This window comes from Dipodomys spectabilis, unplaced genomic scaffold, assembly GCF_019054845.1.
Source record: "Dipodomys spectabilis isolate Male_0828 unplaced genomic scaffold, ASM1905484v1 ptg000039l, whole genome shotgun sequence".
Classification (NCBI taxonomy): Eukaryota; Metazoa; Chordata; class Mammalia; order Rodentia; family Heteromyidae; genus Dipodomys; species Dipodomys spectabilis.
This window is the reverse complement of record NW_024870716.1, coordinates 8,565,296-8,584,017: the sequence shown is the minus strand read 5'-3', so window position 1 is coordinate 8,584,017 and position 18,722 is coordinate 8,565,296. Positions and strand designations below refer to the sequence as shown.

Genomic DNA, 18,722 nt, shown 5'->3' with positions numbered 1-18,722 from the left:
TATGTTTTTGGGGAGGCAAGTAGCCATCTTACTGCCATAAATAATACGTTGATCTCAGAATGATAAAATCAGCTAAATATTTAAGCCCCTACCAAGTTAAATGTTTATACAAATACCAATTAAATATGAAAAGCAAATAATCTATTTGGTTCCACAATGGATGGGGGAGAAAATGTTACAAAGTTCTCTCTAGAAAATAACTTTTATTTTTGCTTTTTAGAAAATTAATTAGCATGGATTTATGCTATTGAAAAATCAGAATAGGCTAAAAAAACTGAGAATATAAAAACAAGTTGTCTCAACTCAGCTACTGGCCATAATTTTATTTATAGTGTTGATAATAACAAAAATTAGCAGTGTTCTTTTTGTCAAAAAGGTCAGATATAGTATAAATATATCTTCAGGCTGGCCCTTGTGTTCAGAATCATTTCGAAGAAATCTGTTCTAAGATGATATTTCTACATAATAGGTTTAATCATAAATAGCTGGTTTTTAGGATGACTGTTAACGCCAAAGTACAGGTGCACCTGTAGAAAACCACCAGTCACACCAGGTGTGTTAAGTGAAAAGCAGGGAAGGAAGCTGGATTTGTGTCATTAGCTACCATAATATGGAATATTTAAGGTATGATAAGCTTTGAATCACTAATCAAGCACTCCTACAGACTTTAAAATCAGTTTTCAAAACTTATGACAGCAAAAGCTGGTTAAAAGTGGAGTTGTAGCTCAAGTGGTAGAGAGCCAAGCCTTGAGTGAAAAAAGCCATGGGAGGATGAGAAGCCCTGAGTTCAAGCAGTAGTACCAACACACACACACACACACACATACAACACAGGTGCGTATAGAATAAAGAATATTTGTTAATCTTATGTAAATATAGATTTCATTACAAAATGTAATGAAAAGACTATTTACATGTGATATTCCTACTGACTGCATATATTTTCACATGTATGTGTATGTAGAAACTAAAGTATCACTGAGACTGGATTCTAAGATGAATGTGTAGCTCAGTGGTAAGGCACAGATTCAGCATGGAATTACTTTAATCTAATCAATGCAGAATAAAGAAAAATTTAAAAGGTGAGCATTATCATTCAAGTTTGGTCCTACAACAGACAGACAGACAGACAGATTGATTGCAGGCAACTGTACAAACTGAAATTTCCCTGAAGATAAGACCAAGGTCTTACATATCTCTATTGCAGTCATCCCTTACCTATGGGGGATTGGAAAACATTATGAATCAGTTTTCAGTATAACAGGAAGCATGATTTAGAAAGGACTACAATGGTGTATGAATTTGAGGCATCCAATACTTCTGGCTACCAAGCTGGTGTGAATTGATATTCCTAAGAGTAGAGTCTGGGTCACACGTATTCAGTCACAGGAACTGGCATTTTAATGGTGAGTAACTGAGTCCATAGAGAAAAAATAAAAATGACTATTTTCTGGTATTATTGTGGGAGTCTCTGGCTAAATTATGGGTTAACTCTTTATGGGTTAAAATTACCACACAGAGATATGTGACTATAATCTATTTGCAAATCTGACTGAAATCTACATGTGCTATCAAATAAAACATAAAATGGTTATTAAATTCTTGTGAAAAATCTGTGTCAAGAATTTGCTGGCTTATTCAAAATGTTAGTGCTGCTTTAGAGAATATAGGGACTTGTGTATAAGATGTTGTTCAAAATGTGTGACCACTGCTGTTAACAAGTGATCTTTTTTAGGAGGAAAGAAAAAGTGTCAGAATGCTTTGCTCATTGAAGCACCTGCCTATGTGTGCTTACATTGACTGACCTGTGATGAGTCACAGGAAACACCCACTGGGTCTACTGTACTTTGGCTGAGGGTTCTGGACAGGACAAACAGTTTAGAAAATAAACACCGCCAGCCTTACCAGCAGAAAGCTAAACTAGTGTGGCATCTATGTCTTGAAACCTATAACATTTCCATTTAAAAAAGGATCAAAGTAATGCAGGGAAAATAAAGGCAGTTATCTTTTAAACAGTATAAACACAGGGAATTCTAAACCTGATCAATTTCTTTCATTAGTGGTTCTCCTAGAAATTTCTAAGAGCTCTGTAGGGAATGTTCATCCCGTAAAATCATTTGGTACATAACAGACAGGTACATGTCTCCTCAGCTGACTATGTCCAACTGTCTATATTGATAATTTTGCAGGTCTACGAATGATGTTATAAATACCCATAATAGGGCCGTTGGAAGAAAAAAGGTTCTAATGGTATTTAATAAAGGTATCTCCCATTTTGCCAGAATTTAATTTACTCAGAAAGTAAAGTGATTGGAAGTAATTTTAAAGGGTTTTATCTTTAAAGGATAAAAGGGTATCTAGTTATGAATCTGTGTACAAGCACAGAACTGGCTATAGAAAATTCTGAAACAGTTCTAATGTTAGTTTAATTAAATGGCATGCTGCAGGCAGATCATTACAAAATCTCTAGTTCCAGTGATTTTCATCATTTGGTGCTTAATTTTCGGGGGAGAGTTTCATTAAAATAAAAATGTAATGCTTAAGTGCCTAGCACTTCAAGATGTAGAACTTAAATCAAAACAAAACAAAACTTCTCTTTTTGCTTCTTGGGCAACTGATATAGCCATCTCTTTATAATCCTTGTAGAATCAGGGTATCCCTGACAAATTCAGAGAAAAGCTGTTAGCTTTACTAAAGGAGGGAAGTGGACAGGTGAATTATAGTAGCATTATATGAGTTATATATGACTAGACAAGTTATATAAATGCACATTCTTCCCCATAAAATTGGATTAGTGCTTTCCTTCTAAGAAGATTTAAAGGCAATGAAAAAGGACCAAAAATGTTAAGGGATGCCTTTGTGTATGAATTACCAAGAACCATTGATTGTGTATGATTACCAAGAATCACTACTATTTAATGCATGCTCAGTATTATGCTTACTCGATCCTTTTAGGAGTATCAGCATAGATCGTGTAACCCAATGGGTATCTGTGAAACTGAACTGGCTGAATACCCTCTCTCCAAATTTTTGTCTTTGGTCTTAGAGTAAGTACAGACTCATTTGCAATCCATACTCCAGCATCATGTAGGAAACCCTTTCTAAAGCTCCAATATTACTGTTGAATCATTTATCTGTCCCACCCAAGTCCTAATCTAGTAGCCAAGTCTTGTCTTTACTTCTGCCTCATCCCCTGACTTGTCCTCATCCCTTAGCAGCACCAAACTGCACTTAAAAAAATTATTTCATTGTAAAGATGGCTGTACAGAGGGGTTACATTTACATGAGTAATTAGTACATGTCTTGTTGAGCATTATTACCCCCTCCTTTCTGTTTTCCCACTATCCCTTCCCTCCCCCACCTCTCTCACTCTCCTCCCTTAGCCCCCACCTCCCCAAATTGTAAAGTTCATTTCCAATATACTGTCTTGTGAATATCATTGTTGCAAAGGGTCATTTTGTGTCCTTGTTTCAGCATTTTGTTATTCCCCGTCCCCTCCCCAAATTAGACAAATGTATGTACAAGATGAAGGGTACTGAAATCAAGTACAGTGACAACAGGGGATACACCATAGGGGGAAGAACATACAAAAGAAACAAAAAAAAATCACATAGCAATTTCAGAGAGCATAGGTGCTCTGCCTTTGCTTGGAGTACTTTCATGCCCTGGGGCTTTTTCCCTTGTCAGTTTCAGAAACTCCTATCCAGGAAGATTACATCAAGCTCACTCCTGTGAGAGTACTTGAACATGGAACCCACAAACTGAAGAACAAAAATAACATGTATATTTCACTAACTTTTAAATTAAGCATTTCCTTCAGTAATGAAATTAGAAAATAAACTAGTAGAAACAATAGAAATAATGAAACTTGTAGAACTCTTCAGCTAGCATTTATATTTACAATGGGTATTTCTATTCTAAGTGTGTGTGTGTGTGTGTGTGTGTGTGTGTGTGTGTGTGTGTACACACACATGTGCACTGGTCCTGAGGCTTGAACTCAGGGCCTGGAAAGGGACAGCAGTCCAGCTTTTTATTCTCAAGGCTAGTACTTTACTGCTTGAGTAACAGGTACACTTTCAGCTTTGTTGGTGGTTCATCAGCAATAAGAGAATCAGGGAATTTACTGCCCAGGCTGGCTTTGATCCTCAGCTGTCAGTCTCCTGCGTAGCTAGATAACAGGTGTGAACCACTGGCACCAGGCTTCTATTCTATTTTTGCTGGTACAAGTGAACTCCTGCTTGCTAAGTGGGCACTCTAATACCTGAGCCATGACTCCACTCCTTTTATGTGTGGGTTATTTTAGAGGGAGGGTCTCTTTATGCCTGGGCAAGCCTGTGCTGTGATCATACTACTTGTGTTTTCCTGTGTCTCTGGTGATGACAGGTCCACCTCACTGCATCCAGCCACTATATTTCCCCTGTAGCTACATAACAGGTGTGTACCAGCCATAAACTGAGATACAGTCTCATGAACTTTTATGGCTGGACTGCTCTTGATGTAAGATTCCTTTATTTCTTTCTCTAGTAGCGGGGTTACAGGCTTGCGTCTATATGCAATGATTTTTTTTTTTTGTCGGTCGTGGGGCTTGAACTCTGAGCCTGGGCACTGTCCCTCAGCTCTTCAGCTTAAGGCGAGTGCTCTACCACTTGAGCTACAGCGCCACTTCCGGTTTTCTGGTGGTTTATTGGAGATAGGAGTCTCATGGTCTCTCCTGCCCGGGCTGGCTTTGAACCGCGATCCTCAGATCTCAGCCTCCTGAGTAGCTAGGATTACAGGCGTGAGCCACCAGCGCCTGGCTTGTATGCAATGATTTTTAAAACTATGGTATCAGACTTTCAGCTAGATCTGTTATATGATATTTTAATAACAAAGTAAATACATTTAGATATAATTTGTTTTTTAAAGTATTTTAAAACAGCTGCATGTTTTCCCTCATATGTAGAAGCTAGAATTAGTTTATAAACAGTTAAGTGAATCCATGCAAGTATAAGCTAATGTATTAACTGAAATGTGGTAGATTTAAGGGAGAACTCAAATAGTGTAATTCCTTAGAAAGGCAAAGTCAAAGTTCAACAAAATAAACACACAAGAAAACTGCACTTTGAAAGGGGGGATGGGGAGGAGTCGGTGGTGAGAGGTAGATGAAGAGGAGAATGGATGGAAAATGCAATCAAGAATACAACGTACATCCTACAAAATTAATAGAATTGAGGGAAAAGGTGGATTGGGAGGGATGGGTGAGAATGGAGAAAGGGGTGTCATTGGTCAAGATGTAGTGTATGTATACACTGCTTTGTTAAATGGCAACTCCTTTACACAACTACTTAAAGATGAACTTTACAAAATAGTATTTTTAACCAGCTGTGGTGACACATGCTTATAATCTCAGCCACTCCAGATGTGAGGAAGAAAGACAGTAAGACTGCAGCAAGCCTGGTCAACTAGCAAGACACTCAGCATGAAATAATAGGGGGGAAAAAGGCTGATGAGGTAGCTCAGTGGCAGAACACTTGGCTAGCATGGCTGAGGCCCCGGCTTCCACCTGTAGCATCTCAAAACTCATGTTTTAACATAATTTTCCCTATATTGCTATTCATTTCTCTTATACAATTTAAAACATCAGCCTCTAAAGAGGATTAGCATCATGTGGATGTTCCAAACCCTCCTGTGGGTGATGGCTACAGTAGTAGTAAACCGTACCAGGCCATGCTCTCATAACCCTTTTGGCAATTATTACCTTGCTTTCCAATGATTTATTTGCATTTTTCTTCCTTGTAGGTGTGAGCTTCTTGAAGATTCAGGCTTAAAAACAATTCTCAATATACCCTGACTTATGACAACTATCAAAAATGTTTTTATTGGGGCTGGGAAGGTGGCTCACTGGTAGAGTGCTTGCCTTCCATGCATGAGGCCCTGGGTTCGATTCCTCAGCACCACATAAGCAGAAAAAGCTGGAAGTGGTGCTGTAGCTCAAGTGGTAGAGTGCTAGCCTTGAGCTAAAGAGCTGAGGGACAGCACCCAGGCTCAGAGATAAAAAAAAGTTTTTATTATAAAAATAGACTATATGTGTTTTCAAAACTAGGTTCTTTCTTCTTCTTTTTTTTAACACATATTAACTGTACAAGGGGATTTCATTGTGATATTTCCACATGTGCATATAATATATTTTGACCAATTTTCCCCTCTATACTTTGATCATATACACCCTCTCATCACCTTGACCCTCCTTCACTGTCAAACAGTCCCTTGATTTATACTTGTGTCATTCTTTTCTAGGCATAGATTCCAAATATGAAAAGAGTATGTAATATTTGTCTTAGTTCAGGTTATTTTGCTTAACGTGATGATCTCTGGTCCTAGGACATAGGATATAATTTCAGTCTTCTTTACGACTAAATAATACGTGTGTGTGTGTGTGTGTGTGTGTGTGTGTGACATTTTTTACCTATTCATCTGTTGATAAACACCTAGACTGATTCCATAGCTTAGCTATTGTGAATGGTGTTGCTATAAACATGAGTGTGCTGTTTGTTGTTTCTATATATAATGACCTACATTCCTTGGGTTATATGTCCAAGGGAAAATATTATTAGGTATTTAAGGAACGTCCATACTGACTTACACACTAGCTGGACTAATTTACATTCCTACCAACAGTGTATAAAGGTTCTGTTTTCCTCACATCCTTCCTAACATTTGTTGGTTGTTTTCTTGATGACAGCTATTTTGAGATGGAATCTCGATTTAGGTTTATGTTTTTTTTTTTCTGTTTTTGTTTTTGACAACACCAGGGTTCAAACTCAAGTTATGAGATTGCTTTCTTGTAGTGCTGCTACTTGAGCCACAACTCCAGTCCTCTCCTTTAAATGTTATTGTAGAGATGGAATTTCAAGGACTTTTCTGCTGGTGATGGCTTCAAATCACAGTCCTCCAGATTTTCAGCCTCTTGAATAGTTAAGATTACATGCTTGAGCCAGTGGTACTTTTTTCTCACTGTTGGAACTCCACCACACAAGTTATACCTCTACTTCTGTCTTTTTGAGGGTTAATTGGAGATAGGTGCCTTTGGATTTGTCAGTCCAATCTGGGTTTGAACTTTACTCTTTAAATCTCAGCTGCCTGAATAGGACTGTAGGTGTGACACACCAGCACTTGCTTCATTTAGTAAGTTTTTTTTGGTCGATCAGGAGACTTGAACTCAGGGCCTGGGTGTTCTTTTGCTTAAGCCTAGTGCTCTACCACTTTGAGCCATAGCTCCACTTCCAGTTTTCTGGTGGCTAAATGGAGATAGAGTTTTATGGACTTTCCTGCCTGGGCTGGCACTGTGATCTTCAGATCTCAGCTTCCTGAGTAGCTAGGATTACAGGCCTGAGTCACCAGAGCCTGGCTTCATTTAGTGTTGATGTTTGTTTTCTTTATGGCTTTATCAAATGAAGATCTGGCAAAGATTTTCTCCCATTCTGTAGGCTGCCTCTTGATTCTGGTGATTGTTTCCTTTGCTGCACAGAAGCCTTTTAATTTGACACAATTCTGTTTCTTAATCCTTGCTCTTATTTTCTGAGCAATTAAGAGTCCTATTCTGCAAGGCATCACCTATGAGTGTACCTTAAATGATCTTCCCTGGGTTACACATTCCTTGCATGGTCTTCAGTTCCAGGCCTTAAGTTTAGAACCTGGTCCATTCTGACTTACTTGTAGAGTGGAGGGCAGGGCTTTACGTATCAGTCTTACACAAAGGTATACACTTTTCCCAATGAGTTCCTGAAGAGGCAGTCATTTCTCCAATGTGCCATTTTTGGGCTCTGTGTTTATCCAGAACAAAATGGGGTTGCTATTTTAAGTGGATTTATTTGCAGTGACATGGTCAGAACTTACTGCTATAATAACCACAGTTCCAGAATGGCACATAAAGGTTTGATTATCTGAAATATATTTTATTTTAACCTTTTTGTGTTACTTCAGACATAACAGAGCCAGTTGAGAAGACCTTTGGCTCAAATGTCTTTTGAGTTCAAAAAAATGAAAATGACATTTCAAGTAAAAATATGTGACAGAAAATACAGAATCATTTAACTGGAAAGCATCGTAACTGGACTTCAGATTTATATCCCTGAAATCATGTTTCTAAGAAATGGACTATAGCGAGATTTCACATCCAAGAATCCTCTCACCCCAAGGACTGTCTTCTCTACAAAGCATCTGTTCTTGTCTGTCACCCAACCAATCACATGGTCCTGATATCTCTTTTAAACTATCTCTTGAGTTTCTGTCCCTTGCTATAAGCAGGATTGCAATGCACCTTCCTTTTTTTTTTTTTTTTATTGTTGGTGTGCCTATATTGAGGCTCTAACTTAAGGTCTTGCACACTTGTACAGCTTTTTATCTCAGTGCTGGAAGGCTACTACTTGAGCCATACCTCCACTCTCATTTTTTTTTTTTTTTTTTGGTAGTTGACTGGAGATATGAGTCTCTCAGACTTTACTGTCTGGGCTGGCTTCAATCCTCGAGCCTCAGATCTCAGCCTCCTGAGTAGCCAGATTACAGGTGTGAACCACTGGTATCCGCCTGTTAGGTTCTTTATCTCCCTTCCTTACTCATTGCCCTTTTCTAATCAACTCCCCACTCTGTAGCTTGTCATTTTCTAAAAACATAAACTTACGGGGCTTGGGGTGTGCTTAAGTTGTAGAATGCTTGCCTAGCAGGCAGGAAGACCAATCTCTAGAACTTCCAGAAAAAAAAAAAAAACCTCATAACTTTAGTTATGTCATTTTCATCCTATTAAGTTTTGAAGGCTTTGTTAGTCTAAGATGACATTCAAAATTCTCATGGTTTATGAGGGTATAGTGTGTTCTGTTGTGGGTCTGCTCTCCAGCCTAACTTGGAGCTATTCTCTCACTATGTTTATATACATATATACACATATATGTGCTCAAACATAGACATACATATGTACATGTGTTTGTGTCTATATAATACTTATTTGAAGATAATGCCACTCAGAAAGATTATGTTTCCTTTCTGCTTCAATTTTCATTTTCCTTCTCAAGTAATTTATATATCTCTGTCTTTATCTCAAGTGGGTTTATGGATAGTAGTTAACACATACTTTTTGTTGTTGTTGTTAGTCATGGGGCCTGAACTCTGGGCCTGGGTGCTGTCCCTCAGCTCTTCAGCTCAAGGAGATCACTCTACCACTTGAGCCACAGTGCCACTTCTGGCTTTTTCTACTTATGTGGTGCTGAGGAATTGAACCCAAGGCCTCATGCATGCAAGGCAAGCACTCTACCACTGAGCCACCTTCCCAGCCTCAACACATACTTTTAATGTCATTTTTATGAGCAATAACTTGAAAGCATATTAATTGGTATCTGCAGGTTTAAAAATTAAAATTGGGTGATTTTAACGAGTATTAGTAAGCAATATATAACAGACAATGATGTAAAAATTTAATTCAAAGTAAAATATTATATTTGTCAAGTTAACAATTATTAGAAGTAACACATTATCACTACCTATCAAAATTGCCAAAATATAAGGGCTAAAAGGATTTTTGCACATTTCTTTTTTTTTGTTTTCATGGGCCTGAACTCTGGGCCTGGGCACTGTCCCTCAGATCTTCAGCTCAAGGCTAGTGCTCTACCACTTGAGCCACAGTGCCACTTCTGGCTTTTTCTGCTTTGATGGTGTTGAGGAATTGAACCCAGGGCCTCATGCATGCAAGGCAAGCACTCTACCACTGAGCCACCCTCCCAGCCCTGATTTTTACACATTTCTATACTACATAAAAGTTTTATGTTTGTATAGTTGCACATCAAAGATATGTGATAAATCACAGCTGGGAAAGTATACTAAATGAAAATCCATTATTCTGTGTGTGTGTGTGTGTGTGTGTGTGTGTGTATGTGTGTGCACACGTCAGCGTGCACACATGCTCACACAAGCCAGTATGAGGTTTGAATTCAGGGGCCTATTGCTCTTGCTTAGCTTTCCACTCAAGGCTAACTTTTCTTTCTTTCTTTCTTTCTTTTTTTTTTTTTTTTTTTGGATAGAGATGTGCATTTATTCACTTTACAAAGAGAATGGTATTAAATTATCTCCAAGGCTACCATTTGAGTCAAGTTTTCACTTCATTGGAGCTATGAGCCTCTTGGAGTTGTCTGCCTGGGCTGCCTTCAAACCCTGATCCTTTGATCTCAGTTTCCTAAATAGAATTATAGTGAGCCACTGGTAACTAGCTATTATTGTTTTTTTGTTTTTTTTTTTGTAAACCAATCCAGAAAGGACTAATAAATGGAGATCAAGCTATTTCCCCAAACTGGTATTATCACCATAGGGAGGTATACAGATGAATGTAGTTTGTTAGTTTGGATGATTAGAACTACATTTACAGAGGAAAGAAGAAAATATCACTATATAGAAAAAGAGCCACATTGAATATCTTCATCTTGGTTTCTCAATGTTAAAGAAAGAAAGACAGAAGGAATAAAAGGAAGTTTTCAGTTAAGAAGGATGCCTGAAGCATTATGGAGAGGGCTTTCATGAACTAGTACCTACTGTTCTAAAAAATAGACATGGAAAGAAAGAAGGAAAAAATGAAGAAAGGAAGGAAGGAAGGAAGGAAAGAAGGAAGGAAGGAATAGGGCGCATTTAAATACTTCCACTACTGATTCTGGATAAGATTCTTGAAAATTATTAAAAGGGAAAAGTACATAAATTAGAGGTAAATTTCCTTTTTTGGGGGCGGGGTGTCAATCGTGCTTGAACACAGGGCTGTGGCTCTGTCCCTGAGCTATTTTGCTCAGGCTCTATCACTTTGAGCCATAATGCCACTTCTGGTTTTCTGGTAGTTAACTGGAGAGAAAAGAATCTCACAGACTTTGAACCTGGATCCTCAGAGCTCAGCATTCTGAATAGGTAAGATTAGAGGTATGAGCCACCAGTGCCTGGCTTAGAGTTAAACTTTCTAGGGAAAGTTTTTACTCAAAAAGGGCTTAAATGGTACTCATTAGACACTATGTTGAAAATGAACTATCCAAATTATGGGTGGGGATGGGAGGGAAAAACTGAGAGAGAGGAAGGGAAGGGGTGACATTGTCTGAAAAGAAATATACACTTTACCTGACTTATAGAACTGTAACTTATATACATTACCCTTATAATAACAACAAGAATACTGAGGACAAAACATATTGTGCTCCTTCTTACCCTTTTTTTTCAGTTATGGGGACTGAACCAGGACCTTGTTCATGCTACTGCTTGAGCTACACTGAGCTTTTTTGTTTTCACTTTGGTTTTTGAGATAGTGTCACAACCTTTGTGTACCAGGCTGATCCCCCTACCTTTGCCTCTCAAGTAGCTGGGATTACAGGCATGTACCACTGCACTAGGTTCTAGCCATTATTAAATTAGTAAAACTACCTTCCTAGTCCTCTTAGTTGTTGCTAGTCCTCTTAACTAGCAAACTGCCTCCCTGGTCATAGGCAAGTGCAGGGTCTGAAAGGATCTGAAAGGAAGAGAAAGAAAAGGTGCTGTGAGTTTGGTTTTATATTAAAAAGTCGTGCAGAAGTTGTGTGAGCTTAGAGAGGATGCATAATGTGAGAATAGAGAAGAGAAGCCTGGAGAGTAAGCACTCAGCCAGTGTGCCCTAAGAAAAGCTTATCTGGACTTCTGATTCTTTAACTGTAGGATCAATAGCTTCATTTATTCTATATTAAACATCTTCCATCATGAATAGTGCATCTGATTAATGAACTACTGGTGGAATTACAAAGATAGACAGTCTTGGTAAGGATCTTAGTATGAACTGTGCCCACAGCTTTTATTTTCTACTCCAGAACTCTCCTTCAATTACAGGTAAGAATTCCCAAGTCTCTAGGATGCAACATCTCCACCCAAGATGTTTCGTGGACATGTAAGATTCAACATGTCCACAACTGCTTATAGCCTTGACTGATACAATTGCCCCATTTCATTTCCATGCTATAGGTTACCTAGTTCCTCATCCAAACTCTCTTTATTTTGCCCACAGTTAATCACCTGGGCTGTATTTTTCTCTCCTCAGTGTAGAGCCATGTTACTTTTGCTCATAGCTAGCATTCTACCAACTGAGCTATAGCTCTACTTCCAGAATTTTGGTAGTTAATTAGAGATAAAGAGTCTTGGAGACTTTCTTGCCTGGGCTGAGTTCAAACCACATTCCTCAGATCTCAGCCTCCTGAGTATCTAGGATTACAGGTATGATCAATGGGCATCCAACGCTGAAGTTTATTTGTTTATTAATTTTTGTCGGTCATGGGGCTTGAACAGTGGACCTGGGCACTGTCCCTCAGCTCTTCAGCGTAAGGCAAGCACTCTACCACTTGAGCCACAGCGCCACTTCCTCTCCTTAATTTCTTATGTCCTTTTTATCTTATTTTAGTTTTCATTATCTTCAAATAGTTATACAAAGTCCATTTATGTGTAAAATGTATCTTGATCGATGCCATCATATACTTCCTATCTATCCCTATTTCCAGCCATGGCCTCAAGTTTCCTAGTTCTATTTTCACATATATACATTGAGTATTATGACTATATTCACCAACCTCCATTCCTCTGCTTGTCTGCTCTTTTCTCCTTAAACCCATGAACTTAGATAAAATATGTTTCAGCTTTATAAATTCATTTTGTTAAACTGTCTGATAATTTTTCAATGTTGTGTGTACATAAATGTGTGCATGTATGTATATATGGTATAATATGATAAAAGCTTTGGAGAAGGCTAGGAATAGGAAATAAATAGCTAGGCTATATATAAGAAACTTATGTCCAACATCTTGCTAAATGGAAAACTGAAACCATTTCCTCTAAAATCAGGAATGAATCAAGTGTTCACTCTCTCCATTCTTATTCAGTCTTGTACTGGAATTCCTAGTCTATCTCAAAACTCCTAGAGCTGATAAGCAACTTCAACAAGTAGCAGGAAATATATTTAAAAACAAACAAACAAACAAAACAACTTCCACAAACCTCAGCTCTGCTATATAGCAACAAGGAAAAAATGAAGGGTGAAATTAGGAGAACAATTCCATATACAATATAAAATATGGAGAAATAAAATATGCAGAAATAAATTGAACCAAAGAGATGAAGGATCATACAATGAAAATGATAAAACTTTGCAAAAAGACATTGAAGAAGACACAGGAAGTAGAAAGAACTCTCATGTTTATGGATTGGCAGGATCAGTCATGAAAGTAGCCACAGATGATTTACAAATTCAACGCAAACTACCTATGAAAATCCCAGTATCATTTTTACATCATTAGTGATGTTTCCCTTTTCCTATTGGTCTCTCTCCAACCCACTAACCTTTTACATTTCATTTCCTTCCAACCTAAGCCTAGATAGTTAGCAAGCTCCTACTTATTTCTTAAATTTTTACAAAAGTTAAAGCAAATCAAAAAGTATCAGAAATAGGTTAAGGAAAGAGAACAAACATAAGAAATCTCACCTGTATCTTGTACAAGAAGAATTTTGACCTGATGGAACTGTAGGTTTGAAAGTGACTCGAGGAGAAATCTGGGCCGAGAGCAGAAATCCCAAGGCAAGAATAATGAGTGCTACAAAAGTACCTAAAAGGAAATAAGAAGTTTTGTATCAGAGTAGTTCTATTTTTTCAAAATAGAAGGGTTTTGATTGAAATATTTTTGTATTACTATGCAATGTAAAATATTATTGTTAGAGCCAAATGGCCAGGTGTCCATCTTGAGGCCCCAGACCACCATGCTTTGATTATTAATACGCTTGCTTTACCCTCTTTCTATGACCAGATGAATTAATTTGGCTGGCACCAGACCAAAAATTTATTCCAATAGGGCCTTGTGCCTGGCTTCCTCCTTACCTCCAGCTGTGATCCTCTGATGTTACTTATGACTCACCATTAGTTACTTCTGTACCAGCCCCAACCTGACAACTCTAGCATTCCTTTAGACCCACTATAGATACCCAAGCATGTGAACAAGGAGTGAGTCTGTAGCACTAGCTGGAGAGTCTCTCTCCACAGTTTTTCTCCCCAATAAACCTGTGCTGGTGTTGAACAGTCTGTCTATGCTCTTGGCTCTTTTTGTACCTAACCAATTATAATTATCCTTAGAAGTAGTAGCAATAACAGCAGTTACAATAGTAGGAAAAAAGTAAAGGAAAGCGAGGCTTAAATGGAAGTCTCAAAGTCTATCTTTTGCAAAACTGGGTCATTACGGCCTTACATCAAAATTGCTTGTTTTCCTGTGTAGAATGCTAGATACTCTGTTGGCTTAAAATTCAAACCACCACTACAAATACTTTAAGTCCTTACTGTTCCCAAAAGGCAACTAGGCCTAGAATTGAGAAACAAAAGGGAGATGGTAACTATGTATAAGAAATAAACTCTCTCCTCAAATAAAGGAAAATAAACTATGACTGTCAATGCTAATTGAAGAGTCTGAGTCCCTAATTATTTTCCCAAATTACTTCTACAGGATATTGTTGGGGAGCAGGTAAGTTTTGTAAAGTAGGATGATAAGGCTCCTCTTTCCTAATACTTACTAAGTAATCTCTGTGATAAATGAACTTTAAAGATAGTAAGCCCTAGCACAGGGTAATGTCATGGCATAAGTAGCCTATTTGGAAAGTTCTGTAATATGTAATATGTATCATGAACCTGTCTCTAAACAATCCAAACAACCTGCAAACTATGGGGCATGGATTATTATATAAAACTGTTACAATGTTAAGAGTTCATCTTTCTGGCCATGTTAACTTTCACTTTTTATTTAACTACTTTGGTAGTGTGTGGTTTGAACTTATGGCCTCATATTTGCTCCATTTGAGCTGTCCCACCTAATGCAAGCCTACAGTGCTGCTTTTTGATGATTATTTAAAGGGGTTAAGGTCTCACAGGCTGTTCTGTCAGGACTGGCCTTGAAACTCAATCTTCCAGATCAGCCACTCAAACAGTTGGAATTACAGGCACAAGCCAACAGTAACTGCCTCACATTTGTTTTTACTCTCTTCCACTTTGGATGGAAGAATTTTAAAAAGCTAGCATTATACCTTTTTCTTTATTGTCACTTTTCCTGATGGAATTAGACAGACTGTGTGGAGTATAACCTGTTTAACTAAGAATCTGCAGAGATGTCAACTTCAGGTGAGTGTGATGCCTGGACAGGTACAAATCCCCTTAGGACAAAATACTATCCTGGAAAAGGAAAAGTTTGCCTTAAATGACTTCACTTATGAAGTAAGTTTTAAAATGATCACCTGGTCCTTTCTTCTACATGCATGTGCAAAGCAGGAGCTTACTTAAATTTCTTTTCCTTCCATTTAACGAGCTACAGATGTTTTATGAATCACTTGTTAATATTCAAAATTTGTTAAGGCTTTTGCCAACTGACTAATTACTGTCACCTAGATCTAAGTATCATAGAGGACTGCTTGAATGAAATAATTTTCTTCAGTTGTAGCACTGTTCAGTTTGGACACTTTTTTTTTTTTTTGATCATGGGTCTTGAACTCTGGGCCTGGGTGCTGTCCCTGAACTCTTCAGCTGAAGGCTAGCACTCTACCACTTGAGCCACAGTCCCACTCCCAGTTTTCTGGTGGTTAAGACTCCCACGGTTATTCCTGTCCGGGCAGACTTTGTTCCAGATTTCATCCTCAGAGATTTAAAAAAAAATTTTTTTTATTGTAAAAATACTGTACAGAGGGGTTACAATTACATGGACAAGATAATGAGTACATTTCTTAGCAAGCATTGTAGCCTCCTCCTTTGTTTCCCTTTCCCATCCTCCCCCGCCCCCCCCCCCCACCCAATACTCCCTGCTCTCCTCCTCCCCCCCCACCAGAGTTGTAAAGTTCGTTTTTGACATAACAACTTGTACATCTCATTGTTGCAATAGGTCCAACTGTATCCCTATTTAAACGATTTGTTTTTCCCCTTTCCCTACACAAATTATACTGACATCAAATACAGTGAAAGCAGGGGTTATACCGTGGGGGAGGGACATACAAAGCAACAAAGAAATAATCTTATAAATGTGTTAGAAACAATTGCAAGAAAGAAAAAAACATTTGAGTACATATCTTAGGGTTCATTTCCCTAACATCAACTTATCTGATATTTTCTGCTTGACTCAGACATATACTAGATATTGCAAATAAGGGAAAACATGGGACCTATATTTCTTTGGGTCTTACTTCACTTAATATAATTTTTTCCAAGTCTTTCTATTTCCTAACTAATGGGGCAATGTCATTCTTTCTGATGGAGGCATAGAATTCCATTGTGTATAAATAACACATTTTCTTGATCCATTCATCTACTGAGGGGCATCTGGGTTGGTTCCATATCTTAGCTATGGTAAATAATGCTGCAATAAACATAGTGGTGCTGGTAGCTTTAGTGTGGTCTTGTTTGTAAACATTTGGGTAAATGCCCAAAAGTGGGATTGCTGGGTCATAGGGGAGCTCTATGTGAAGTCTTTTGAGGAATCTCCATACTGCTTTCCAAAGTGGTTGAACAAGTTTACATTCCCACCAACAATGAAGTAAAGTTCCCTTCTGTCCACATCCCCTCCAGCATCTGTTGTTAGAGTTCTTGATTATAGCCATTCTAACTGGGGTGAGGTGGTATCTCAATGTTTTTTTGATTTGCATTTCTTTTATGGCTAGGGAGTTGAGCATTTCTTCATTAACATAATTTTTTAAGCCCACCCATTTCTTTGTAAATGATATCATTATTCCGAAAAGATGAGTAAAATACTATTGTTACTTAGTAGAGTTCAGACAGGATCCACAAATCCACATTTTAACATAAGTAGCCTTGAAAATTCTGAGCAAAAACATGAGTATTATTTTAAAATTATTCCACTAACAAAATACATCACGGAAAAAGACATGTATTTCTGTCTGGCTTTGTAAGACTTATGAACATTACAGCCATAAACTATAAACTTCTTACTATTTAAAGAACAAGATTGGGTTATTAAACTTGTAAACAAATAGTTGATTAAGATATATTGTGCTCATAAGCCAGGTGCCAGTGGCTCATGCCTATAATCTTAGCTACTCAGGAGGCTGAGATCTGAGGACTATGGTTCAAAGCTAGCCTAGGCAGAAAAGTCTGTGAAACTCTTATCTTGAATAAACCACTAGAAAACTGGAAGTGGAGTTGTGGCTCAAGTGGTAGAGTGCTAGCCTTGAGCTGAAGAGCTGAGGGACAGCACCCAGGCCCAGAGTTCAAGCCCCACAATTGACCTCCCTCCCCCACAAAAAAGTTTACTTTGCAGTAAACTTTTACATTGCAGTATTTGTTTGCTCCCCTCCCCCAATACTGAGTTTGAACTAAGGGCTTGTAACTTGCTAGACCAGTGAGTACCTGTCTACTACAGCTGAGCTATACTTTCAGCCTTTTTTATTTTACAATTGTCATTTTGTTTATTGTCCCAATAGCTGGGATGAAAGGCATTGGCCACAATGACTAGCTTTCCTCTGATGACATGGAGTCTTGCAAGTGTTTCTAGACCTAGAACTACAATCCTCCTGATCTCAGCCTCCTGCATAGCTACGATAACAGGCAAGAACCATCATACCAAACTATTGGCTGTAAAGGGGTACCTTAACTTTCCTGCATGGATTGGCCTTGAAGCACAATCCTCTCAATCTGAGCTTCAAAGTGGCTAGGATTACAGGCATGAGACCCTGGCTCCTGACTTTGCAACAATTTTTAAAGGATAAATAACTATTAAAATTATTTTGAGGGGAGGGAGGATTGAGTTGCGGGACAGGGGGAGGATGGGAAGGGATGGGAAGGGGAAACAAAGGAGGAGGCTACAATGCTTGATAAGAAATGTATTTGTTATCTGGTCCATGTAATTGTAACCCCTTTGTACAGTATTTTCACAATTAAAAAAATTATTTTGCTGTAAGACTCTTCATAAGTAAGGAATAATATTGAATCATATTTATTGATTCAATAAATTATTAAAAATTTTAAAAAATTTAAATTTAAATTAAAAATTTAAATTATTAAAAAATTAATTTTTTGATAGAACAGTATTCGAAAATCAAATATAAGCCAAGCACTGGTGGCTTGGCCTGCAATCCTAGTTACTCAGGAGGCTGATTTATATAGAGGATCAAGGTTCAAAGCCATCCCCCTCAAAAAAGCCCTTGCAACTTTTATCTCAAAAATAATAGCCAAAAGCCAAGCTGAAGGCTTGTTTCATGGAGTTAAGCACCAACCATGAGAAAAGCAAGTGTAGTGAGTATAAGGTCCTGAGTTCAAACCCAAGTACTGCTCAACCCTGCATAAAAAAATCAATATATATGTGTATATACATATATTATTTACATATATTTATGTGTATATTATATATTTATACATTATATTATTTATATACCCATATTTTACATATATAATATTTATATTTATATACATGCAGAGATGAGTTTAACAACAAAATCATTAAAGTAAGAATACACTGAATCAACTGGTATTGAAGTATGGAAGACCCATATATTTTGCGGGTCACACTGGAGTGACAGGAACATACTAAATAAGGATATTTAGCCATAGGTCTTATTCAGAAGGTATTGCTTCCACTGGTTACTGTTTTCTGAAAGACTTGTATATATAATTACAACTGAGACCTGCAGAAACAGCACTCCTTGCATCTACATGTGCAGATAAAAGAGGAAAGCCT

General features: G+C 37.8%; 1 protein-coding gene across 1 annotated transcript in view; it reads right to left on the bottom strand.

Moving 5' to 3' along the window:
* Slc2a13 (solute carrier family 2 member 13) overlaps nt 1-18,722 on the bottom strand; it is a 343,464-nt gene that overhangs the window by 81,265 nt on the left and 243,477 nt on the right. The window contains exon 6 of the mRNA XM_042677720.1: nt 13,493-13,613. Within this exon, the coding sequence (XP_042533654.1) occupies nt 13,493-13,613 (121 nt within the window). The remainder of the gene's footprint in view (nt 1-13,492; nt 13,614-18,722) is intronic.